General features: G+C 40.0%; 1 protein-coding gene across 1 annotated transcript; it reads left to right on the forward strand.

Annotated features, from left to right (window-relative positions):
• Positions 1-550: 550 nt before the first annotated feature.
• LOC6047508 (tripeptidyl-peptidase 2) lies at positions 551-20,913 on the forward strand. The gene is made up of 9 exons (XM_001864524.2): positions 551-704; positions 1,786-2,022; positions 12,613-13,249; positions 13,310-14,390; positions 14,443-14,788; positions 16,862-16,967; positions 17,025-18,153; positions 19,810-19,999; positions 20,064-20,913. Exons 1-9 carry the CDS (start codon positions 639-641, stop codon positions 20,271-20,273), a joined length of 4,002 nt encoding a protein of 1,333 aa, XP_001864559.2. The 5' UTR covers positions 551-638; the 3' UTR covers positions 20,274-20,913.
• Positions 20,914-22,554: the final 1,641 nt, after the last annotated feature.

Genomic DNA, 22,554 nt, shown 5'->3' on the forward strand with positions numbered 1-22,554 from the left:
ATGTTGCGTGATGTTTTAGTGACGATTTGGTAATATTTGCAGTTTTGCGACAATATGCAGGAAGCATTGACTCATTTCAAATCCATCGAAGAATCGCAAACAATGAACTTTTTTGATTGCAAAGCAAAGTTTTCCATTATTCACAGACGGTTTCTGGTCGCAGAAAATTACTATGTAACGAAAGGTACAAAACTTCTACTCACATGACGGGGTTTCCTCCATTGTTATATTGCTCCGAGCACCGTAAACAATCGCAAATTTGCAGGACTAATCCACCGACTCGTAAATTTGCACAAAATCACAGAAATTCACAACTTTTTCCCGAACTCCGGCGATTCACGCAAGAACGTCGAACAGCGAAATGCAGCGAGTTTTCCTCTTCATCTGACGTGTGTGACGTATGCACGAAAGGCGGAGGAGAGAGCAAAAGAGAACTGTCAAAAAAATGAGTTCAGTCGCGGTCACCGCGGTCACACTGGGCAGGCGTTATGGTATTCGATTTTGAGAGAGGAAAAGACACGAGAGAGTTTTGTTTTGATTATGAAACGCGCGTGTGAATTTCGTGCGTGATAAAAGTTTTGCTGTTTTGTGTGAAAAACTAGAGTTAAATTTCAGTTTTAAGTTGCATTTAGCAAGTAATGCTTACAAGGTTCCTTGGAAAACGTTGTCTGTTTGTTTTACGGTCAGCTTGTAGCGGAACAAGAGTGAGTGGGAATTAAATATTTCTCATAATTTGCGTGTTTTGCCCACAGTGATTTAGGACACAGACTAGTTACGTTACGTGGTACAGATTTTGTACTTAATCACTTAATGTTACCGTTGCATCACGCTTATCAACGCTACCTATAACCTTGTCCTAGATCCTCTGCCGTCAGCTGTCACTCCATGCCAAGAGGTTCGTGGGGACTTACCATTGGATTGAGAGCTACAACGGACAAAATATTTTGTCTTCGACAAATCCTCGAGAAATGTTGTGAGTACAACGTGCCCACACATCACATCTTCATCGATTTCAAGGCGGCCAATGATACAATCGACTGACTCGGCTGATCAAGGCTATCTTGGAAATCAGCGGAAACCCTTTGGATCAAGCCGAGGGCTGCGGTGATGGCTTATTCAATGCACTGTTCAACATCGTCCTTGAGGGCATTATTCGAATGGCGGGCATCGAAACGAGTGGCACGATCATGAACAAGTCCTACCAGCTGCATACTTCTGCAGATGTCATAGACATTGTGGCCTCGGACGGTGAAAGATGTCTACACCCGACTGAAGGTATAGGCAAGACGTGTAGGACTGGGCATGAATACGACTAAGAAAAAGGGGTTCGAAGGACGCCGGCCCCCAAGTCTGACTCCTCTAACTGTGAATGATGATAAGTTGGAGGAAGTGAACGAGTCCGTGTACTTGGGATCGCTGGTAACCCGACATCGACACCAGCAGATCTGGACTCGTATTTTTGCTGGTAATCGTGCTCTCTTTGGATTACGGAAGACCCTCACATCGGATGGAGTGCAACGCCGCACGAAGCTGACGATGTACAAAACACTGATTAGACCGGCAGTCCTCTATGGCCACGAGACCTGGACCCCTCCTCCCCAAGGTGTCCACGTTGTTTATGGATGGTTCCTTTTTTGAATTATTCAAAAAAGTTTACCTGATCAAATCTGTGCCAAATACCGTAACGCCTGCGGGTGCATACCAGCCTAATCGTTTATTTTCTTTCTTCTCTCCCACCCTCTCTCATCCCACTTTCTCTCTCACCCCACCCAATCCCACACACAGCCAATCTGTCAAACCTCACAAAATCGCAGCAGCAGCAGAACTTCAGTAGCAGTAGTCACGAAAGTTAGAAAAATGGAAAGTGCCGTCGTCGACGCGAAATTCCCGGCCGGGTCGCTCGTTCCGAAGAACGAAACCGGGGCGCTCAACTTTGTCCGCAAGTTCCCGACCTACAACGGCCAGGACGTGACGATCGCGGTGCTCGATTCCGGCGTAGACCCGCTCGCCAAAGGGCTCGAGGTAAGATGGACGAGGTTTTGCTCATTTTGCTTTCTTTTTTTGAGAATTTTGACTGATCTTCACGACAGACTCCGGAACGGCCCCCGGTGGGAGTAGGTTATGGTCGCCAAACTGGGGTGAAAGTGCTCTTCCGCGACTTCTTTGTGAATATCTCAAGTTTCAAATTTGGCAACTCATCGTCGTCGCAATTGTCTTTTTCTTTCATTTTTTTATTGCTGTTGTTGCCTTTGTAGTTGCCCACACTCTGCTGGGCTTTTGAGCCAAGAGAGATAAAAAAGTTGGAGGAAAAGAAAAACAAATTTGTGGATGAGCGAAAATAATATTGCTTATCTTGCAGAGGAGTTGACGTCGCATCCACGAGCGACCGAGTTATGTGCTCCGGAGTGTGTCGTTCTGTTGTTTTGTCCTGGGTGCAATTCAAATGCATAATTCAGGGTACATTGAACTGTACGCTTGGAATATCGGCTATTTTGGCAAAGAATCTGAGATAATTTGGGCTAAACACGAAAGATGGAACAATCAATGCGTTTAATTTGATCTGAGAATGATTTGATTTTGACCAATTATCTCGCAATCTAGTTTTATTGTAGTTTCTTGTCATTTTTTGACAAAGCTTAAAAATTATTATTGCTTTAACGTCACGAATAAAAATCACTTGTAAATCTGTGGTAAGGCTTAAAACTTTCCCAACGTCTAGATTTGTAGGACATTCAATGCTTGTTCCAAAATTGCCTTAACATGCTGTTATGTTTGAAACTAATTGTCTGAACCCCCGACATAAATAGACGACTTGAATAACAGGAGTTGGAAAAGGAAGGTTATGATGACGATTGTGTAGGGATTATGGGTTGCAGGATTGAATATGTAATAAATTATTGAATGAGTATTTATTATAACATTGATATAATTCATAAATAATAGTTAAGAGCGCAACAAAAAGTGCGCACCTTCATGAATATTACCTTGTTAGCTGATTGCGGATGGAGTGCGAGAGCGCGCTAGCGAGCTGCGAGAGAGAACAACAAGCGAGAAAACAACGAGATGCGCGCGGCTGGCGAAAGAGAGAATGAAGATTGTCAAATCAGTTTTGTGGTTAATTTCTGTGGAATAAGACGTGTTGTTTGTTAATTGCAAAATATCTGTGTTTTTATTATAAAAGAAAGTCCCCGATCACGACAATGGCACAGTCCGGTAAGTCGAACCTTTTGATTCATGAAAGATCATTTGTTTTGCTTGAATTGTTGTGTTGTGAAATCCAACAGTTTTGTTTACCTGCCAGTATGCAGGTCCAAAGTTTCGCTTTGTTGTTTTGCCTGTGTTTTGAAACAGGTAGATGTTTGCTTGAACTTGTTATTTGAAATTGATAAAAGGCATAAAACTATCTGCGATAATTGACGGTCTTGAATTTAATGAATGATTTGCTTGTTGTTGTGATATTGGGAACGAATGTTTTGTTTTGAAGTAGTAAGTTTGGCTTTTCGTTGTGATAATTGAAAACCAATGTTTTATTCTAAGTTAATGGTGGAATTTGAAGGCAAATAATTTGCTCGAAATTTGATTGTTTTTGTACGATCACATTTTTGCTTTAGATTTGATTGTTGTTGTTTTGATTGACGACCAATGTTTTGTTTTAATTTGATGCAATGTTTAATTGTTGTTGTGGAAATTGAACTCCAATGTTTTGTTACGAATTAGACTTCAATTTTTTTTTTCTTATTTTTGTGATTGATGAAAATCAATATTTTGTTTATAATTTGACAAAAGATTTGACAAGATTGTGGAAATTGAAAATCAATATTTCTTTTTGAATTTGATGGAGGATTAGTTTGCGATTGAAGGTAGATAATTTGTTTTTAATTTAGTTGTTGTTTTGGTAATTGAAATCAAATTTGTTGTTTGAATTTTATAGTTGTTATTATAATTGACGACCAATGTTTTGTTTTGAATTTGATGCAAAATTTGATTGTTATGGATTGTTGTTATTATTGATGATCATTATTTTTATTTTGGATTGGATGCTGGTTATTTTGGTAATTGAAGACCAATGTTTATTTTTGAATAAGATAAATATTTGCTTCTTGTTAGTTTTGTTTTAAATTTAATGAAAGATATGCTTGTTGTGGCAATAACTTGATGCAAAGTCCAATAAAATCACAAATTACAAAATTTACAGGTTTAATTTTGATTGAAAGAGTTGATTGTTGATGAGGGAATTAAAGACCAATGTTTTGTTATGATAAGATGACAAATTTGCTTATTTTTGCGATAAATGAAAACCAATATTTTGTTTCGATTAAGATACGAGGTTTGATTGATATTGTGGTAATCGAAAACCAGTTATTATTTTGAATATGATGATAGATTTGCTTTTTGTTGTGGCAATCGAAGGCCAAGATTTGTTTTCAGAATTTGAGTTTTGTTATTATAGAAAGGTATTTTTTTTTCGGTTTTAAATTTCATGCAATATTTGATTGTGGTTTTATGATGGGCAATTTTGAGTTTTAAATTTGACGCAATATTTGATTGTTCATATGGTAATTGATGACCAGTGTTTTGTTTTGAAGTTGATGCTAAATTTGATTATTAATTTTATGGTTAATGAAAAATGTATAGTTCTCATTTGAATGAAGATTTGATTGTTGTTATTATTGACGATAAATTTTTAATGTGAATTTGATGCAATATTAGATTGTTGCTTGATGCTGTGGAAATTGAAAACTATCGTTTTAGAATTCTAATGAAAATTTTATAGATTTATGCAGAAATTGACAATCAATGTTTTGCTTTGAAATTTGATTTGAGCAACGTTTTTTGCCGTTATAATTGATTAGTCATAGTTAATTTTGAAGTCTCTTCTGTGTTGGAGACTGACAAACCTCTGTGATGGTAGTCAGAAAAAAAGTCTCCTCTGTGTTGGAGCCTGACAGACCTCTGCGATGGTAGTCAGAAAAAAAGTCTCCTCTGTGTTGGAGCCTGACAGACCTCTGCGATGGTAGTCAGAAAAAAAGTCTCCTCTGTGTTGGAGCCTGACAGACCTCTGCGATGGTAGTCAGAAAAAAAGTCTCCTCTGTGTTGGAGCCTGACAGACCTCTGCGATGGTAGTCAGAAAAAAGTCTCCTCTGTGTTGGAGCCTGACAGACCTCTGTGATGGTAGTCAGAAAAAAGTCTCCTCTGTGTTGGAGCCTGACAGACCTCTGCGATGGTAGTCAGAAAAAAGTCTCCTCTGTGTTGGAGCCTGACAGACCTCTGCGATGGTAGTCAGAAAAAAGTCTCCTCTGTGTTGGAGCCTGACAGACCTCTGCGATGGTAGTCAGAAAAAAGTCTCCTCTGTGTTGGAGCCTGACAGACCTCTGTGATGGTAGTCAGAAAAAAAGTCTCCTCTGTGTTGGAGCCTGACAGACCTCTGCGATGGTAGTCAGAAAAAAGTCTCCTCTGTGTTGGAGCCTGACAGACCTCTGCGATGGTAGTCAGAAAAAAAGTCTCCTCTGTGTTGGAGCCTGACAGACCTCTGCGATGGTAGTCAGAAAAAAAGTCTCCTCTTTGTTGGATCCTGACAGACTTCTGCCATGGTAGTCAGAAAAAAGTCTTCTCTGTGTTAGAGCCTGACAGACAGACCTCTGTGATGGTAGTCAGATTAAAAAAAAAAATGAATAATCTGTGCTGGAGTTCTTTGCGAAAGCAGTCAGATAACAATCTCCTCGATAAAGGAACCCGACAGACTTTTGTGATGATTTTTTTTAAATAACTTCGCAGAAGGAGCCTTATGGATTTTAGAAATATATTGTTCAGCAAATCTTTTCATTCAATTAAGAACCGTCTTTAACATCACAAAAGAAATTGACCTAAGAAAATGAATAAATAAATTTAAATGTGAAAGTGAGCACTTTTGGTATCCACAGATAAAGCAATATGTATTTTGGAGTTATGTCTGTGAACTACCTAAAAAAATGATTTTAAATTCATCGAATAGGACTAAAACGGTTGTCACTTTATCTAACACTGGAGTTGTCCTCTCTTGAAAGATAAACCTCTAAATTGAAAGACGTTAATGATTAAGTATTCCATATTGATAGTAGTTATGGTTAATTGTTACTTTAATCGATTTACTCAGCTGTGATACAAAAGTTGCTTGAAACCCAACATTATTTCACAGGGAAGTAAAAATTTAAGTAATCGTTAACATGAACAATACATTATTAGTTAAAAAAGGTAAAATCATTCACTTAATAATTAATTTGATGCATAAATAAAGGAATGGTTAATGATCAGAAATGCTTAAAATATAATTTAAAGTGTGAGAGCGTTGCGTCACAAGAGAAAATAATACAAATATTTAATTATTAATTTTGAATTGAGAAGTATGAGTGACAATTTGAGCAACGAAAAAAAAACATTATTTAAAAAAAAAAACTAGGAAATATTTATATTTATTTTTATTTTTCAATGCAATATCTGTTATTTGTATCAAAATAGTTCAAAATCATTCATTAATTTCGATAGAAATTATATTTTAACACTGTATTAGTTTATTGAGTTGAAAAAAAAACAAAACTTTCAGAATTTTAGTAAAGTAAATGTATCAAAATTCAATTAAGAGAAACATTATTTTGAAATAAATTAAAGAAACTTTGGGGTTCTTTAATCGATTGTACTTAATTATGAAACCAAACTTTTACAAATTACATAACAGCAGTTTATCAACAAAGAAAAAGTTAAAATTTTAAATAAGAAAAGAAATTATTGACAGGGATCGTAAAGATCGTGATTAAAAAAAAATTAAGTTTCTGTGAACAATCTACTCAAGTAATATATCAAAGTTGCTTGGAACCCATTTTACATTACGAGAAAAATAAAACAAAACATTTAAAAATAAAACATTGAAAAAATCTTTCAGCTGTTTTTAGATAAGCAAGATACGTTTTGAATGGAATTTATGGTTAGGATGGTCTCTTATGGTCTCCTCCGTGTTGGAGCCTGACAGACCTCTGCGGTGGTAGTTTGAAAAATGTTTCGCCTGAGCTGGAACTCTTTGAGAAAGTAGTCAGATTGCAATCTATGCATTACAAGAATAATTGAATAAAATATTTTTTTTTGTTATCTGATAAGCACAGTACATTTTGAAGGTATTTATAAATAAAATGACCTTAAACATTGTTTTGATCATGATTAAATGTAACATTAAATAATCTAATCTACGGTAATATCAAAAGTGCTTGAATCCATACCTTTAGCTACAATAAATACAATTTGAAGAGAAAATTAATTTGACATATAATAGAAATCGAACATAGCGGAACGCCATTTATTTCAGTTTATATATTTTATTTTTATTGCAACAATTTACCACAAGATTTTGTTTTATTCATTAGAATAATATTTTCTGAACTATGTTTTGTTTCAAGATAAACAAAAATATTATTAAGTAGACACAACAGAGAAAAAAAACTATTCGGTAAAAACTATCGTTTGTTTGGTTAAAAGATCGCGTAAGTGAATATTAATAGAAAGTTCAAAATTTTAATATAAAAGTTGAAAAATGTTGATACTACCATGCATTTACAGAACAAAATCGTTAAATCGATAAAAAAAATTTAAGAAAGCTTTTGAGGCAAGAATAAACAACATTTGATTTTATTTTTTTTTATAAAAAAAAATATTTTGTGCAGCAAAGCACATTTTGAGCATTAATTGAATTATTTATATTATTTTTGCAATTTGCTTCATTTATTGAGATTGCTTTTTAAGAAATCATCCTAAACTGAAATACGGACTATTTTTTAATTTATGAAAGTGTACCGGTACTGATGAAAACAAATTCTTTTAAAATATTACTGATTTTGCATTTTAGTAATTTTTGCCATGATTTATAAACAGTTTCAAAATTAGTTAAAATGCGGTAATTTTTGATACAATGTTAAGCCGACGACGTTAAGCGGTGTATGTACATCAGAAGGAACCGGTCAAGAAAAAAATCAAATGGGCAGCAGTAGAAGCGAAAGCAAGCCAGATAGGGTGAAGAAAAGCCCCAAGAAAACGCTCCCTCTCCTTTGTTCTGCTGTTCGTAAAGCCTTCCTTTCCTTCCGATCTCCATATTAGCCTTTATATATATAAAAAAAAAGTTGTTTGTTTTAGCTGTACAGCTTGGTTGGGAATAAATTACAGAAAAGTACAAATAAAAATATTGAAAATGAGGAAGGAATAAGCTTGCTTGTAGATCCATTTTGGGTGTTTTTGGGTATTAATTACAAACATATACTTTTCGTCACGACTGCATTTAATATTAAAATCAGTTTATGTTTAACTTCAAGTCCCGTCTGGTGGATCAATCGGACGTGGCACTGGGCTGATCGATTTGAACTCCGTGGCGGGCGCACATAAATTCAAAGTGTAAATTTGAGTAAAAACAATATCTGTGCCTGTCATAGTTTTTGTTTCAGATTTTTTTTTAATAAATTAAATAAATTACCACATTGTATATATTTTTAGAAATGTTTATTCTTTGTTTTATATGGTACACATGAATTTAAAACTTAAAAAACGCCAGGATTATGCTTCATTTGTTATTTAAGTCAGCAGCATGTTAGATTTTTGAATTTAGAACACATTGTTTTATATATCATATTCACAAAATGATAATGAAGAAAAATAATTTTTTTTTTCCATTTAATTCGAAATGTTTAAAAAAAATTGCTTTTGAATTTGAATTATTATTTTTTTTAAATCGTGTTGTGTTGTTTCAGCAATGTTTGTAAAATTTGCTTTTTAATTTTAAATTACATAAAATTTAAAGAAAATCAGGTAAACAATCACTAATCTCGTATTGCATAAAAAAATTGATAAACCTGCGTTTATTTGAGAAATATTTGTGGTTTTTGTTTTTCTCCTCGTTTTTTTTCTTTTTCTTATATTTTCAGGTGTTTTAAATTTTCAACCTCATCAGTGCATTCCATTTTCTACAACTCCTGCGATCGGATGTTAGTCTCTTGGACAACATAGATGAAACATTTCGAAGACTGCGCTTTCGTATTTAGATCAGCATGAAAACAAAGTCAAGGAACCCGACGAATATCTTTTAGGAAATTTAAAAAAAACATTGATTGATTTAGCATTCATGCAATTTTTCTGTTTGGAATTATGATTGATATTCGTCATCTTGAGAGTAGAAAAGAGGGAGAATGTAGGGATTATGGGTTGCAGGATTGAATATGTAATAAATTATTGAATGAGTATTTATTATAACATTGATATAATTCATAAATAATAGTTAAGAGCGCAACAAAAAGTGCGCACCTTCATGAATATTACCTTGTTAGCTGATTGCGGATGGAGTGCGAGAGCGCGCTAGCGAGCTGCGAGAGAGAACAACAAGCGAGAAAACAACGAGATGCGCGCGGCTGGCGAAAGAGAGAATGAAGATTGTCAAATCAGTTTTGTGGTTAATTTCTGTGGAATAAGACGTGTTGTTTGTTAATTGCAAAATATCTGTGTTTTTATTATAAAAGAAAGTCCCCGATCACGACAGATTGGAACCATCGACACTTCAGAAGCAGCTAATGCCGATGAAGAGCTAGATTTCCAAAGACAACTAAAGACAAATCTTTACATACGAGCGGAGACGTTTTGTCCCATGCACAAAAAAAAACATAAACAGGAAATGTCTTTAAACTATTTCGGTGCACCTGCAACAACTGAAGGAGCATTGGGTATAAATAAACAATTTCTAGACCAATGCAAAGAAGCATGGAAAATTCCATAAATGTAAGTATACACAGGCAATTAACACGTATGAATGCCCGAAAAGGCACCTAGGGGAGTTTGGGGTAATATGGACAGTGGGGGTAATTTGGACACCCCTTTAAAAATCACGTTTTCTTCGGATATAAAGTGAAAACGGCAATTTAAGTGATAAGGCTAGTACTAGTAATGGCCTAGGAGTATGAATAAACCAAAAAAGTTGGAATAGGTTAAGTAGTTTTGGTATAATATGTAAAAGATTCCAAAGGCCGGTTGGCCCCGTCTTAAGTTCTAGTATTTGAGGGTTGGGAAATAAGGTTTTGCAGGGGTTATATGACAAAAAAAGAAGTCAATTTTTGTTTAAGGGGGTAGCTTGGACGATGCCTGAGATATGTACGTATAAAAATTGTGCATTTTATCCATTTTTTTTCTTCAAAAATTGCAATTTATGATAGAATGGCTTGTGGGGTAATTTGGACATACCTGAAAGTCTACCTGTCAGGTAAAAAAAAGTAACTTTCATGGTTGGTTGAGTTTTTAAAGGGATTTTGTTAAATTTAGAGGGATTTAAAATGTCAAAACACTCAAAAAGGAATGTGGACAATGAGAACTTTCACAAAACCCCTTTTTTTAATTTAGATAAATTTATTCTAATATTCGAATTGATGAAAATCTGATTACTGTACATTTGGCGTTCAACTAGACTCTAATGTTGATTGCTTTTAATTAATTTCTTTGACATTTCTAATTTCTATGCTGGTTTATAATATTATTTAAATTTGAAGGGCCACAGAATGTAAAATTAAAAAAATATGGATAGTTTCAGGTTAATTAGTTCTACATAAAGATTGATTTATATAAATCTAAACGATACCTTGATGACTAAAAACTATACTTGTGCCTAATCCAGAATCAATGTTTAAATCATTTCAGAAAGAATGATTAAATTATGTATACTACACTGAACAATTTGTTATCTTCCTATTGAAATATAGTTGTATCACAAAATCATTATTTAAACCTTTTATGAAATATTGTGAGCAACACTTCAAAATATAAAGTAATTAAAAAACCAGGTTATCCTTCAAACATGCTCAAAAAATGTTAAACTTATTCTTCAACAGTGTCCAAATTACGCCACAAAAGGTGTCCATATTACCCCACAAGGTATGTCCATATTACCCCACAAGGCATGTCCAAATTACCCCATAGGGGTGTTCATATTACCCCCACACAAAAATGTGGGGGTAATTTGGACACCTTTTAATTTTTGCGATAAAAATGGCTTTTTCATCAAAATTTATCGAAATGAATTACATTTTTCTATCAAATATGATCTCTATTATCCTCTGGTGTCATCCACATTCCTTCACTGAGGAAAAAGAATGTAAGATTTTCATAAGACTACATCTTATGTGCTGCCTGATTTGAGTATCCACTAGGCTCTCGCGCTTTTCATAGACAATCTTATGACCGTCACTATAAATTCATATGGTTATAACTAAACTTTACTTATGTATTTGGTCCACTGCTGATAGACTATGGACTTCATAAGAAATTCTTATGAAATTCATCTGTAATTTTTCAATGGTTTTCGCGTATGATGCTAGTGTGAAATTTTTTGACATTTCAAGATGGCGAATGGACGGATCGAGCAGACAATTTTAAACGCTCGCTACTCCAAATCGCCCCGTAGTTCGTTCCGGTAACTATTTCACAAAGCTGCCGCCGCCGCTATGAGTTTTACCGCGACCTCCAAGACACAGGTAAGTTCTGTGGCGGGTGTTTCGTGGGTTTTGGTTCGAAGTTGAATATTTTGTTTTGGTATTTTAGGTAATATCAATGGCCGTTGGTTCCGCCGGCGGCCCTCCCCAGCATCCTCCAGAAGGATCCGGAAAATAGCATCGGTGAGGACAGTTCCGAGCAGCGGTTGAAGGTTTAAGTTTGATTAACGCGGTCATGCCGAAGGTGGTGGCCATCCGGCAGAACATGCCGAATCACCAGCAAAAGACGATTAAATCGGAGGCTGCGTAAACCAACGGAACGACGAGCAGCGGAAGGAAATGAAGTTTTGGGTATATTACGATAATTTAAAAATATATACGTTTAAAATTTAAATAAATCTTTGTTTTCATTTAATTAAAAATAAGAAAAAAATGGGTATAAAAAACAATGTTTATTAATATAATCTCCATGAGCATTGCCATATATTCTGTACACAATTCCATCTATGAATGTCATAAGATAACTCAATGAAAATCTTAATTGACGGCTTTGCCAAATTTCCCCTCCCAGCCATAAGAAAATCTTATGACATCCGAATAAAATCCTGATGTCGAAAGGTCATAAGACGTTCTTATGGATTTTGCCAGTACTTTTTTCTGAGTGTTTAAAATATCCATACAGCCCGTGGCAGAGCAATTTCCTTAGGGTGTCCAAATTACCCCACACTCCCCTACAAGAGTTTTGTTCACGCTAAAAGTTTCGTCATTTGAAACGCAAAGATGTGTACTCCGATAAAAAAGATTGTAAACGAGGAGATGGTGATGCGAAATGTTATGAAGTCATTTAACGAACAACAGAAGAATGGATTCGAGGAACCACAAAGGACATTACAAGAAAAAACGACGACGGCACTCTATCGCTGAGTGTTTAAAGGGTGAATTATATGCATGTTAGCTTTCTAAGAACTTCAAGTTCACATCCGTGTTGGGGAAGCGCACATTTGACCTGCAATTTACATTATTTATAAAAGATTGTCAAAAATCACTGTTTAACTAAAATACCGTAAATAACGTAATACGACGCTATCCAACGTCAACAATCACTTCCTAACCATTTCTCACGCCCTCTCAGACCATCCCCGGTGGCGATGTAAAAGTGATCGAGCGCTTCGACTGCTCTGGCTGCGGCGACGTCGACACCAGCAAAGTGGTGACGGCATCCGCCGACGGCACCATCGTCGGTCTGTCCGGTCGCGTGCTGCGCCTGTCCACCGCCATGAAGACCAAGAACCTGTCCCCGGCGGGCGAGTTCCGGCTGGGGCTGAAGAGCATGCACGATCTGTACCCGTCGCGGATTCGCGAAAAGATCGTCGCCGACTGCAAGCTGAAAACGTGGGACGAAGCGCACAAGCGGACGCTGGCGGGGGCCAGCCGGGACGTGGCGGAGTTTGAGGCGAAGAATCCGGCCGTGCAGAGTTTGCCGCTGAAGGAGCGGCTCGCGAAGGAGAACTTGGACTGTACGTTGGAGTACTTGAACGGGTGTGAGAAGAAGTATGGGGATTTGAAGACAACTTATGACTGCGTGTTGTACGCGACCGAGGCCGGCTGGGTGGCGGTGATCGATACGACCGAGTGCGGCGATCTGGAGCGGGCCGTGCACGTGGGCGAGTACGGGCGGACACATCAGATGGCGAATCTGGACGACTTTTTGTCGATATCGGTGAACGTGCATGACGGCGGGGACGTGCTGGAGATTGTCGGGATGTGCTGTAAGTTGGGAAGGGTGACCCACACGGGGTAATTTTACACAAGATTTTTGGTTATTTCAGCGAGTCATGGCACTCACGTGGCGTCCATTGCCTGCGGTCACCATCCGGACAATCCGGAGCTGGACGGAGTGGCACCGGCTGCCAAGGTCGTCTCGCTGACCATTGGAGACGGTCGGTTAGGGTCGATGGAAACGGGCACGGCGTTGGTCCGTGCCATCATCAAGGTCATGGAGCTGTGCGAGGCAGGTCGTCGGATCGACGTGATCAACATGAGCTACGGCGAGCACGGTCACTGGTCCAACTCGGGGCGAGTTGGTGAGCTGATGAGTGAGCTGGTCAACAAGTACGGAGTTGTATGGGTCGCTTCAGCGGGTAATCACGGTCCTGCTTTGTGCACCATCGGAACTCCACCGGACATAAGCCAGCCGAGCTGCGTCGGAGTTGGTGCGTACGTGTCCCCTGAAATGATGGAAGCAGAGTACGCCCTTAGACAGAAGCTTCCGGGGAACGTCTACACGTGGACATCCCGCGACCCGTGCATCGACGGAGGCTTTGGTGTGACCGTCTGCGCTCCCGGTGCGGCCATTGCGTCCGTTCCACAGTTCACAATGTCCAAGGCACAGCTGATGAACGGAACCAGCATGGCTGCACCGCACGTTGCCGGATCGGTTGCCCTGCTGATCTCCGGCCTCAAGCAGAGGAACGTCCCGTACACGGCATTCAGTATTAAACGCGCCCTCTGGAACACTGCCACCAAGATCGACTACGTTGACAAGTTTGCCCAGGGCAACGGTCTGCTGAACGTGGAGAAAGCGTTCGAAAACCTGACCACCTACTCGGGACTAGTCGAGAACAAGCTGCGGTTCGCCGTGAGCGTCGGCAGCAACGGAGCCAAGGGCATCCACATCCGGCAGGGTCAGCTTACCAAGCCGGAGGAGTTCAGCGTCAACATCGAGCCAGTATTCTTCAACGACAAGTACGCGGCTTGCGCCGACAAGATCAACTTCAACGTCAGACTGACGCTCATTCCAACCGAAGCTTGGATCCAGTGCGGCTCCTTCCTGGACCTCTGCTACTCGGCACGAACCATTAGCGTCAAGGTAGATCCCACCGGACTGAGCGTTGGCGTTCACAGAGCCAGGTAAGATCACTACAATTCAACCTCCGTTCCCCCTCTCTAATCCCCTCCTCAGTATTAAAGCGTACGACTCGGCCTGCCCGGAAAAGGGCGTCCTCTTCGAGGTCCCCATCACCGTCGTTCAGCCGATCGTGGTCGATCCGAAAACGCTCGAGTACACCGCCTCCGAGGCGATCAGCTGCAAACCCAACACCATCCTGCGCAACTTCTTCCTGGTGCCGCGGTACGCGACGTGGGCCGTGCTGGAGATGATTTCCGCCGACACGAACGACACCGTCGGCGGCAAGTTCCTCATCCACACGATGCAGATCCTGCCGATGAAGTACTGCAAGGCGCAGGAAACGCAAAAGATACTGCCGGTCAACAGCGTCGCGACGACGGTGCACCCGTTCAAGTGTGTGGTAAGAAAAGAGGGGGGGTTTGGGATTTGAAAATGACGTATTTTGGGTGGATAACACTTCTAGAGTTTCTTCTCGTTTATGATAGCAGGTTGCGGTTTCAATCTAAGAAGTTCCAGCAAGGAGATCACGGAGCTGGAGAACAGCACTCATCGGTTATCGCCATAGCTTAGTGGTTCATCGAGTTGAAATTGAACGGCAGCTTGCAGGTGTAGAGTTATGAGTTATTCCAAGAGTAGCACCTATACATAAAACTAACTTAATCCACCTATGTGGTTGATGCCTTCCTCTTTTTTACCAACAATGGGTAATATGAGTGGTTTGGACACATATTTCAGCTATTTTTTTGAATCCAGAAAAAAACGTACACACATATAACTTAAGTAATCATAACTCGAGACAAGGTTGCCAGATCTTCAATGTTTTGGACTCGTTGGAAAGGTTTTTCGATTATCTAACCAACGATGGGTCGGGTGGTGGATCCGGACATAGTTTACATACATTTAAGTGGGATCCGGCTTCAAAAAAGTGCATCAATATCACTTAAGTGGGCATATCTCGAGACAGGGTTGCCAGATCTTCAATGTTTTGGACTCGTTGGAAAAGGTTTTTGATAACCTAACCAAGGATGGGTCGGATGGTGGATCCGGACATAGTTTACATACATTTAAGTGGGATCCGGCTTCAAAAAAGTACATCAATATCACTTAAGTGGACATATCTCGAGACATGGTTGCCAGATCTTCAATGTTTTGGGCTCGTTGGAAAGGTATTTCGATTACCTAACCAACGATGGGTCGGATGGTGGATCCGGACATAGTTTACAAACATTTAAGTGAGATCCGGCTTCCAAAAAGTGCATCAATATCACTTAAGTGGCCATATCTCGAGACAGGGTTGCCAGATCTTCAGTGTTTTGGATTCGTTGGAAAGGTTTTTCGATTACATAACCAACGATGGGTCGGATGGTGGATCCGGACATAGTTTCCATACATTTAAGTGGGATCCGGCTTCAAAAAAGTGCATCAATACCACTTAAGAGGACATATCTCGAGACAGGGTTGCCAGATCTTCAATGTTTTGGATTCGTTGGAAAGGTATTTCGATTACCAAACCAACGATGGGTCGGATGATGGATCCGGACTTCGTTTACATATATTTAAGTGAGATTCAGGTTCAAAAAGTACATAAATATCACTTAAGTGGTCGTAACTCGAGACAGGGTTGCCAGATCTTCAATGTTTTGGACTCGTTGGAAAGGTCTTTTGATTACCTAACCAACGATGGGTTGGATGGTGGATCCGGACATAGTTTTCATGCATATAAGTGAGATCCGGATAAATGTGAAAACACATTTTTATATATAACTTTTGAACTACTTATCGAAATTTCAAACAATTCAATAGCGATGTATGGGACCCTAAACCAAGTCGAATGCAATCGGTTTGATCAAAATCGGTCCAGTCAGTGCTGAGAAAACTTGGCAAGAATTTTGAACACATACATACATACACACACACACACACACATACACACACACATACACACACACACATACACACACACACATACACACACACAGACATTTGTTCAGTTTTCGATTCTGAGTCGATAGGTATGCATGAATATAGGTCTACGAGCTGTATTTCAAAAGTTCATTTTTCGAGCAGGATTATAGCCTTACCTCAGTGAGGAAGGCAAAAAGAGTAAACCAAGTTTAGCGTGTAAGTGGAGATATCTGTCAGACGAACGAACGAACAGGAGCGAGAGAGTAAATGTCAAACGGCTGTTGAGATTGGATCGCAGCATGTAGCGGGCGTGTTGACCCTGATTTCTCATAAAGTACAAGCTGACTTTGAACAAAACACTGATTAGGCCGGTGGAAGACAACCGATCCAGTAGTAGTTGAATCCCAAATCGTTTCTAGTGATCGTGAACATCTTGCTTTCCTAGACATGCATGATGACTAGTGGGAGATGGTGAACAAGTTTGAGTACATCGGATGCTATTCACAAATACGTCATTTTTGTTTATCCTGTACGAACCCGTGCTAGTTCTAAGTTCTCCTAATTTCAGGGTGATAACATCCTCGAGGTCTGCATCGCCAAGTATTGGTCCAACTTTGGCACCGTTCCGCTGAAGTACACCATCAAATTTCACGGCATTTCTCCGCTCAACGGAAGTATGTTAAACTCGTAATTTCACCTTTGAGTAGTCTCAACAAAACTTCTCCTTACAGAGGTAATGCACAGCGCCACCGGCATCCACCGGATCGACCTGACTACGCTGTCCGCCGAAGAGGTCCTGCCCTCGGTCTCGCTCAAATCGGCCGTCATGGTCCTAAAACCATCGGACACGAAGATCACCCCGCTGACGGCGCGCGACGTGATCCATCCAGGCCGGCAGATCTACCAGAACGTGCTGTCGTACAGCCTGCACCTGAACAAGTGCCAGGAGGTGGCGTTCAACGCACCGCTGTTCAGCTCCGTGCTGTACGAGAGCGAGTTCGAGTCGCAGTTCTGGATGGTGTTTGACGCGAACAAGATGATGGTCGGCTGTGGGGATGCGTACTCGAACGATTCCTACCTGAAGCTGGAGAAGGGCGACTACACGGTGCGGTTGCAGGTTCGCCACGAGAAGAAGGAGCTGCTGGAGAAGGTCGGAGAGGCGACGCTGCTGGCGCACATCAAGCTGGCGAACACGCTGTCGGTGGACATTTACAAGTCGTACAACCAGGCCATCGCCAACGGGAAGAAGATCACGACCTGTGCGTTCCCGGCGGGCGTCACGCGACCGATCTACCTGGCGCCAATCGGTAACGAGAAGCTGCAGAAGGCTTCGTTCCCGAATCAGTGCTCGTGGCTTGAGGGTACGATCGTGTACGCGAAGGACGAGTTGGGCAAGAAGTGTGACACGCACAACTTCCAGTACGTGCTGACCGAGGGTCCAGCGGTGAAGAAGAACGGAACGGCTGGGGGAAGTCCCAAGGAGAACAAGAGCAAGTTTGAGGAGTACAGCGAAGGACTTCGTGACTATCAGGTCTCGCAAATTGCCAAGCTGGACGCGGAGAACGCCGAGCAGGTGTACAAAGCCGTACTGAAGGACAATCCCAACTTTTTGGGAGCTCATTTGGCACTGATTGACAATCTGGACGGTGGTTCGGAGCTAAAGTCGGGTCTGCCGCTTTCGTTCATTGCCGGGCTGGAGAAGCTCGAGGGTGGAGCGCCGGCAGCGGCACTGCTGAAGGTGAAACTGCTCAAGATCATCGAGCTGGCCGACCTGGTCATCAACGATATCGACCAGAACGCGCTGCTCGCGTACTACGGCCTGAAGACCGATAACCGACCGAACGCTGCTAAAATTAAGACGTGAGTAAGACACAACTACATTTTTTTTTTGAAATTAAATATGTCTTTATTGAACTTTCTTATAATAATTACATTTCATTTACATTCTAAGTGGTATGGCTACATGCTCTTCATCTTTGTTATATTTTTCGTTTTCTTATTAACTGTTCACATTCATTTATTTACTTCAAATTGTTTTACATTTTTGCATTGAATCGAATACATTTGGGTAAAAAAAAGAAAAAAAAATCACTTTAACAACTAATCCTAACTTAAAACTAAAAAAAGAATTCATTGAAATATTCAAAATCACTAGAACGATTAAACTACGAACTGTATTTTAAGATAAATCCTCCAAGCGTTCTTACTTGTTCCGCACGAGTTTTGCAACCACGCAGAGTTGTTGTCATCTCGATGAAAATGTTCATAAGTTCTTGTGGTGAAAACAGGTCACTACTGCCTTCATCCGTTGATGCTGGTTGGTTTTCCTTCGGTTGCTGACTGAAACCAGGAGGTGTTGAATTCTCTGCAACTATTTGCCGCTGATTCAACGGCAATGGCTGCAGATTTGGAACCACTCGAACAGATCCCGCTCCAGGTGAAGCCAAAGCGGGAAAATCCACGTCCGTGAAAGTTGGTGGTGTTTTACGACGATTTGGTTGGTGCCTCGTCGTCGCTTGCTGCCGAATTTTCACAAACTCAGCTCGTTTTGGGCAGCTTCGATTCTTGGTCGAATGGTCGCCGCCGCAATTGAAGCATTTGGCTTCAATGTTCTCGTTGATTGTTTCGCAAGCTTGAGTTTTGTGCTCACCTCCGCAGGTTGCACAACGACTCTTGATGAAACAGTTCCTTCCACCATGTCCAAACTGCAAACAGTTCGAACACTGTGTCACGTCACGGTGCACTGGGCGATAACGTTCCCAAGTCACGATGATGTTGAAAATTGCCCGAACTGCCTTCAGCTCAGACGGCGTTGTCGATCCTTTCTCGAGATGAACCAGGTACAGTTGATCACGATACTTGATGTCCTTGTTGTGTCTCGTCATCTTGAAGACTTCGATCACGTTCAACTTAAGAGTTTTGAGCTCTTCTTTCAGCACACTCACATCCATGTCGTACAGGCCACGGAGGACCTGTTTCATGGGGCGTTTACCTGGATCGTCATGGCTGTAGTATTCAATCTTTGTGTTGTTCAGGAAATCCCGCACGTAGTTGTAATCCTTTCTGGTAGGTAGCAGAATTTTGAGTCCATCAGCACACAAGCGAATGGAAGCTCGTAAAGCACCAGATTTGATAAACCCGGTCAGCCACTTTCGCACCGAATCCGATGACGATGTTTTCACAAAAATGGGTGGCAACTTTTCCCGTCGTTCAAATTCTTCCTTCTCGCTTACGTCCACAGGGAGGGTAGCGAACTGGTTTCCAGACGAATTTTGAGCGTCCTTGCTCAAACTGCCTGGCTTTGCAGGTAGCGCTTCGGCATTCTTTAGCTTCTTCAAATCTGCCGATCCTGCTGGTGAGGACCGCCTCTTTTTCTTGCCGTGAGGCATTTTTTGCACTTTTAAAGCACTTTTTTGGTTTGTGAGGGACGCACGTCTGACTCGCTTCTCTGCTGATCGCAGACTCGACACAACTACATATTTGAGAAGAAATGATTTAAAATTAATCTATTTATAGTCAAATGGACAAACAGAAGCAGCAGTTGCTGGAAGCCGCCCAGAAAAAGTTGATTGCCCTCTGCAAGTTGCGCCTCATCAAGGCCGTCGTGGACAGTAACGAGGTTGGCGACGCCGAAGTCGATCAGCTGACGGAAATCGAACAGATCTTCAATGACGTCGGCAAATTTATCGATTACAGTGACGCCAAGGTAGGAGACGCTCTCCCTGAAATTTTAATTCACAGCTAAAAAATGCAATAATTGTCGTCCCCAGGTCCTGCCGCTATCGATTTGGCACGCGTTCACCCAGAAGCAGTACGGCCGACTGCTCCGGTTCCTCGGCAAGCTGTACGAGGACAAGCTGTCGCGCGAGGTGCTCGAGGAGCAGATCCGCGTGGTGCAGAAAAGCAAGTGGCCCCACGTGGAACAGCTGCTGAACAAGGTGATCGTTACCTCGAACCCGCAGGGCTATCGACTGTTTTAAGCAGCAGTAGTATAGGTTGTTTGACGACGCAGTCTCCGGACCGGGAGTTTGATGCATATTTGTTTTAGACGTTTGGTTAAGCCACGCCCCTTAACCAAGAAGACACACCCACTAACTGGCGAGAACGATTCTGGATCTCAGCGAAGCGTTTAACTGAAATTGATGAGACTTTAAATCCGATTTTATTTTTAAAAAGTACAGAGAGAGAGTATAGAGAACATCCAATTATACAAAGTTTTTCCCGCAAAAAAGTATCGTAAAAGTTGTGTAGATTAGAGATTTATATTTTCAAAATAAATTCAGATAGTATATGTATTGAAATTTGCATGCTAGAATCGATATCGTGTGTTCTCACCTCACCCGTCGTTAGCTCCGCTCCAATAATTAAGAAACGGCAGCGACAGCGAAAGCCATCCATCCGAATAAAACGGTAAACTACCTGCTAATTGGTTCCACCAATCCACCACCCGTGCAAGAGGGCAAAAGTGCACAATTCATTCAACAATGATTACCATACCTTCGCATATAACTAACAAAGAGGGAATCGATGGCGGCGACGCTGATGATTGTAATTAGACTAATCTAGGTCGAATTATTACTAATAAAGGCTAACTGATCAGAATTTCGAGAATATTCTAAATTGCGTGTTCTCGATTAATATCATAAAAATCCTTAATATCACAATAATAATCACCTCTCATTGGCTTTATCTTCTCCCAACGTAAGTATCAAATATCTGAGGCACTTGGCAACTTGCTAATGACGGCATCTTGAATACTGCTGTTTACGTAGAATGATGCCGTGTCCAACAAATTTTCCAATAAGTGCTCCTGAAATCAGGGTCCAGATAATCACGATATGTAAAATGCTTCTACAAACAACACTAGGTAGACCATTTTTGATTGATACATTCTGAACCAAGATTTGAATGTTTTTCTGAAACAAATATGGTCGCCAAAACACTGCTTTAAACATCTGCTTTAGAAATTCCATGCTTGATATTGTTTTTTTTTTGTTTTTAATAAAAAATATAAGGCATTCTCTGCCACCTCACGCGAAATCGGAAAAAGTTGCCCTGACCCCTGTTCGATTTGCGAGAAACTTTGCCCAACGGGATAATTTTTGCCCCTGATCACGAATCAAAGGTTTATTTTTCGACATCTCGTGACGCAGGTATGACCCTTCCATTTTTTGAACTTGCGAAAAAATACGGCTTTTTTAAAATAATTTGCGGCCTGAAATCAGGTAAGCAAGGACTCTTATGTAAAATTGGACGCCCGATTTGATGACGTACTCAGAAGTTCGATTTTTTTTACCGGGTTTTTTTTAAATCATAAAAAAGTTTTAAAACCTTGGCTAAAAAACTGGAACACGTAATTTTTTTTTGGGGCAATTTAATGTGCTTTCTGAATCTGCATTTTCTAATTAAAAAAAAACATTTTTTTAATTTTGTGGATTTTGTAACCTTGTAGTGATATTTTAAAGAGTGTAACAATGTTCTAAAAGATGTAGTGCAGACAGTTTAAAAAAAATGTTATCACGCTTTTATGAAAAAAAATGTTGTTAAAAAGTCGAGTCGAGTAAGGCGTAAGTGAGCAATTCTCTAAGATTTCGGTCATTCGATTTTTTTTGTATATTTTAATCCGGCTGAAACTTTGTTGGTGCCTTCGGTATGCTCAAAGAAGCCATTTTGCATCATTAGTTTGTCCATATAATTTTCCATACAAATTTGGCAGCTGTCCATACAAAAATGATATGTGAAAATTCAAAAATATGTATCTTTTGTAGGAATTTTTTGATCGATTTGGTGTCTGCGGCAAAGTTGTAGGTATGGATATGGACTACACTGAAAAAAATGATACACAGTAAAACATTTTTTGGTGATTTTTAATTTCACTTTTTGTCACTAAAACTTGATTTGCAAAAAAACACTATTTTTAATTTTTTTTATTTTTTGATATGTTTTAGAGGACATAAAATGCCAACTTTTCAGAAATTTCCAGAATGGGCAAAAAATCTTTGACCGTGTTATGATTTTTTGAATCAATACAGATTTTTTCAAAAAATCGAAATATTGGTCGCAAACATTTTTCAACTTCATTTTTCGATGTGAAATCGAATTTGCAATCAAAAAGTACTTTAGTAAATTTTTGATAAAGTGCACCGTTTTCAAGTTATAACCATTTTTAGGTAACTTTTTTGAAAATAGTCGCAGTTCTCTTCGAAAAAAATATTTTCAAAAATTTAAAATCAAGACTAACATTTCAAATGGGCGTAATAT

Source organism: Culex quinquefasciatus, chromosome 3 (assembly GCF_015732765.1).
Source record: "Culex quinquefasciatus strain JHB chromosome 3, VPISU_Cqui_1.0_pri_paternal, whole genome shotgun sequence".
Lineage (NCBI taxonomy): Eukaryota > Metazoa > Arthropoda > Insecta > Diptera > Culicidae > Culex > Culex quinquefasciatus.

What these genes read in the sequence shown, in the direction of transcription:
- LOC6047508 (XM_001864524.2), top strand. Translation starts at nt 639, where the DNA reads ATGCTTACAAGGTTCCTTGGAAAACGTTGTCTGTTTGTTTTACGGTCA. An exon ending in GGAGATTGTCGGGATGTGCT is followed by an intron (nt 13,250 to 13,309) that starts GTAAGTTGGGAA and finishes TGGTTATTTCAG; the next exon opens with CGAGTCATGGCACTCACGTG. An exon ending in GTTGGCGTTCACAGAGCCAG is followed by an intron (nt 14,391 to 14,442) that starts GTAAGATCACTA and finishes TCCCCTCCTCAG; the next exon opens with TATTAAAGCGTACGACTCGG.